Source organism: Colossoma macropomum, unplaced genomic scaffold, assembly GCF_904425465.1.
Source record: "Colossoma macropomum unplaced genomic scaffold, Colossoma_macropomum, whole genome shotgun sequence".
In the NCBI taxonomy this organism is placed as follows: Eukaryota; Metazoa; Chordata; class Actinopteri; order Characiformes; family Serrasalmidae; genus Colossoma; species Colossoma macropomum.
This window is the reverse complement of record NW_023494788.1, coordinates 38,681,885-38,686,434: the sequence shown is the minus strand read 5'-3', so window position 1 is coordinate 38,686,434 and position 4,550 is coordinate 38,681,885. Positions and strand designations below refer to the sequence as shown.

Sequence of the window (4,550 nt, the reverse complement as noted above, 5' to 3'; positions counted from 1 at the left end):
AAGGCCAGTTTGTGTTTGTTTGAGTTCTCTATGTCATAGTGTGATTTGGTTGCCTTGGAGGTGAGAGAGAAAGAAAAAAAGAAAGGAAGGAAGTGGGAGGAGATCAAAAGGGCAGAGAGGACAATATCATTGGTAACTGTCACAAAGTGATGAGGGAGGAGGCTCAGTGAGGAGAGGAGGAAACCCCACCCACAGTGCCCCCAACATTTACATGCATCATTACTGAGATATTCTGAAACAGAGTCATCGAACATTACTTTAAAGCCTGGATTCATCATGTTTACTTTATTCACATGCATGTACAGGTTACAGCTCACAGAACAACTTTTAGCAAGTGAAACCTAAAGGCAATAGAACAAAAAGAGAAAAGATAATGTGTTTTAGGAGATAATGGTAAATACTACTGAGGAAAAAACTCATTGATCCCTCTTTAAAGAAAAAGATTGATTGACTCAGCTGGAATTCTTTGGCTTTGAACACTGTAATTAGACACTTCTGCTTTGAGATTTGCATTTGAATGACTCACTGTTATCTCTGGTTTCAGTAACCAATCAGCTCAATCGCATTAAGAACATTAAACCCATTTGACCAAATCAAATGTCTTAGTCACCCAGTCCAGTAAACAGAACAGGAATCAGAGTCTGATCTGACTTTATGTCAGGCTGGTGTAAATCACTTCAGAGTACACATTGTCCTGAGGCCGTCTTCTGTTCTTCACCCCTCTTTTAGTATCTGCTTCAGAGAAGGCGGAGTAATACAGCTCCATAGCGTCACGTTCCTGTAGTGAAATGAACATTGTATGTATTCTTTTTAAGATTCTTTTGACCACAGTTATGAAGCTAAAAGCTGTGGTTGGTCCATATGGGGCAGCTCAGGCTCCACAAACATCATTGCTCATGAGTGCCCTCTATGGTGAAGTACGAGCCCTTCTAGATTTCACCTGACACCATTACCATCGTTAAGAAAGCAGCACTTTGCATAATGTGGTCATTTTTAATAATGACCAAACAAATAGCCATAACTGGTTGCTGTTTATTTCATGTACCAAACCATGTTATTGTAAAATATTTGGGATTTATACAAGTCTCTGCAGAAACAGAGCTTATAGCAATCAGAGTGTATAGATGGTAACATTATAGCTTAGCAAGTTGAAGTTTGTTACTCTTAACCTTTATAACATTATTATAATGTCTTTCTTGAAAAAAAGCAATTTGCTGTGAAAAAAGTTTAATTTTTTTCATTCATGTTGCCCTTTTTTCCTTGAGTCCCTGCCACCCAAAGGGTCTTTGCATGGGCCTGGCCTTAGCATTACTAATGATCATGTTCTTCCATTTTCAAATCTGTTCCAGTTAGGTGGGCACTCAAGAGGTCGTCTCTTCAATTTTTTTTTAAATGAAATATCTCCAAAAATGGAGATATTAGGTTTTGTTTTAACAGTGATGATATTGCAAATAATGATTATGAGCCATTTTCATGTAACTAAGTCAACGCTTAATATTTCAAAAAATCTACTATCAATGTTATCAGTTATGACTATCAAATAAATAAATCATTATTAACAATCTGCAAAGTAAATAAAGTAATTCAATAATTAAAAATAAATGGTACCATTCAAATGTTAGCATTTATTTATGCACATGCAACAATTATCCAATCATTATCAGTCATAAACAAATTATTACAGGATTGCTGTTTATTAGGGCCTAAAATGTTAATGTCTGTTGTCTTTTAAGTCTTAGAACTTTTAAGTCTGTAAGTAGTTTTTATACATTTGGTCACCACTGTTAGCTCATTTTGCAGGTTGCTCTGGATAAGAGCAACTGACTGTTCCACTTCCAAAAATAGAAATGTTGATCTTTGTTTCAGAATGTTTGATCATTATGCTTTAGTAAACAGTTTGCCCAGCAGCATCTACAAGTCTAATGCCAGAGATTAATGCTTTCACTGTGTAAGTATGTTTGTATTGTTCTTTAAACAGTAAAGTATTATTATTATTACTATTATTATTTTTAATTGCTTTCAGGAAATCAACTCCATCAAATCCTATTCAATTCCTTAGAATATGTATTTTGTATGATTTGCCAAAAGAATAATACCTGGTCATGTAGCTTGTCTGGTCTTGAGAGATCATGTGTAACAGGGTGAGGTTTACTGCCTTGAAATGCACAGAGAAACAGAACATCAGAGTCACTGAAAAAAAGGGGAAAAATACAAAATATTTTGATTCCTCAATTAACTCACCTTGGCAATGTTTACAGATTTTCCCTTTCAAACAGAAGCAGCACAGTGTGACGTTCCAGACCGCGAACAAACCCAGAGCCAGTCCCATCACAAGTACAGCTGAATGGTGAGGCACAGAGTGAGCTAGAAAAGAGAGTTTAAACCTTAATTACATATGGTTTTAGTAGCTTCTCCTGTTGTTTCAGCTTTGTTTCATCTGAAACTATGAGAATGGTTGCAGTGGAGGAGAACAAAGACATTACCTTACTAAAAAGTAGTGGCACATACATTATTGTTAGAGTCAGAGATCATCCTTCATGTGTTTAATATCCAATGAAAATTGTCCATTAAGTATAAATTATTAATTTTATAATTAATTTATTCAACATCAAAGGATTAGTTTTGATGGTCTTGGTTGTTAAGAGTCCCATTTTTGTCTGTATCTTTACATTTTTTTTTGTTGTTTTTTTTTTCAGTTATTTTTCTTTGACTTTTTACTACACCATTATTTTGATGAAACTTATACAAATGAGGGGGTATTGCTGTATTAATACAGTACAGTACACAGTAATGTATGGTTCAACAGTACGGTATGAATCTCTACTAATTTCTGAGTACATAAATGGCACAGCCATCTAGAAGTAACTGATGCTACAATGAACATCTCAACATTGTGTGCACAATTTAAATATGTTGATTCTTTTTAGCACATGCCTATTTCCACAGTTGATCCATTGCCCCAAATGATCTTTCCACAGGCAGCCACAGCGCAGTAGTAAGTTCCAGTATGGTGGTGGTCGAGGATGTTCTTGGAGAAGTTGTACACAGAGCTGTGTGTAGAAGAGCTGATCTCACACTGACGGCTGCTGCTGTTCTGATGAGTGTAAATGATTTCAGGAAAGGATTGTCCTGCAGCAGCTCTGAACCAGAGCACTCGGAGTTCTGCTGCTCCGATCTTAGAGAGGACCGTGCACTGCAGAGTGACCGGCTCTCCTGGAGAAACTGAGCCCCATACTGGAGTTTGGAGAACTGATATGTTTAAGTGAGGATGATCTGGTCAGAATAATATGGTTATTAGACAACGTCCACCGTGCATATTAAGTTGCAAAGTTCTAGTGGTATAAAGTAGCAAAATAGATAATAATCAATGGATATTCATAGACTGTGTTTTTAAAATATTTAAAATAATTTGCATAACAAACCAATCAAACTAAGCCTACAACATCTAGAAATACAGTAATGGTCACAATAGATTGAAATTGTCTGTGTCTTGTTTCTTAATTTTTTATGCATTATTTGTGCATAGTTTTGATGGAAATTTAATACTGTTAACACTGTCATGAAATGTTATTTACATGCTAATGGATACAGTGTGGCTACCTTTTAATGGCCAGGACCGGTTAGTAGGTCTGGAATTGTATTAAACACTTCTATAACTCCAAAATAACAGTAATTTTGTATTGTAGTCCATGTTGTCACTGAATAATAAGGCTCATAATAATTTTATGGTGTAAAAATACAGATGTATAATTACCTGCAATAGCTAAGAATGTTCCAGTGGAAAACTTGATCATCATCATCACAGATATCCCACAGTAGTACATCGCTTCATCATCTTTTGTGGGGTGTGGTATAGTCAGACTAACGCTGTTCTCCATTCTCTCCAGTTTGAAGTTTGAGTTTTTGAAATGTGATGAAAAGACTGCTTCCATAAATGCCCCCTTGATGCCCACCTCCTGAGGCATTTGTCCCACTGGCTGTTTGTACCAAAACACGTCTTCATTACTCTGATGGTCAGCCAGTGTGCACTGAAGCGTAACGGCTTCACCAGGCTTAGCAGAGACAAACGACTGTTTCTGGTAAATATCCAGCGTTTCTGCAGCGTCTATACAAGAATTATTAAGAGTCATTTTTAAACAAAGCTATTAGTGGTTGATAAAAGCAATTATTAAGATTATTACATAAAATAAAAAAAAAATACCAATAAAACTTACATATTTCACGGACAGACACCATAAGAATCCAGGCTGAAACCGTCCTCATGACTGAAATGACTGAAACTTTGAGTAACATGTTTGAAAGGAAGTGATTGACAGACCAGGTTGGTTTTGCCTGATGAGTCCACAACATTCTCACCTCATTGGCTGACACAGGTCATGGGTAACAGCAAGGGTCCTTTTTTCTTCATTTCTTCTTTTTTCTTTTGTCACATAGTTTGACCACCAGAAGCCCCCCTGGCTTCCTTTCTAATCTTGCTGTCTATCCCTGGTGGAGAGTTCATGCTAGTAATTGTTCATTTTAACAGTTGAAGAAACTTTTCTTGTTATATT

The 4,550-nt window shown here is 36.3% G+C and overlaps 1 protein-coding gene across 1 annotated transcript; it reads right to left on the bottom strand.

Annotated features, from left to right (window-relative positions):
• Window positions 1-257: 257 nt before the first annotated feature.
• LOC118806338 lies at window positions 258-4,263 on the bottom strand. The gene is made up of 6 exons (XM_036567747.1): window positions 4,215-4,263; window positions 3,755-4,105; window positions 2,935-3,273; window positions 2,242-2,340; window positions 2,097-2,155; window positions 258-778 (listed from the first exon to the last, which is right to left on the bottom strand). Exons 1-6 carry the CDS (start codon window positions 4,261-4,263, stop codon window positions 653-655), a joined length of 1,023 nt encoding a protein of 340 aa, XP_036423640.1. The 3' UTR covers window positions 258-652.
• Between the last annotated feature and the right edge of the window lie 287 nt (window positions 4,264-4,550).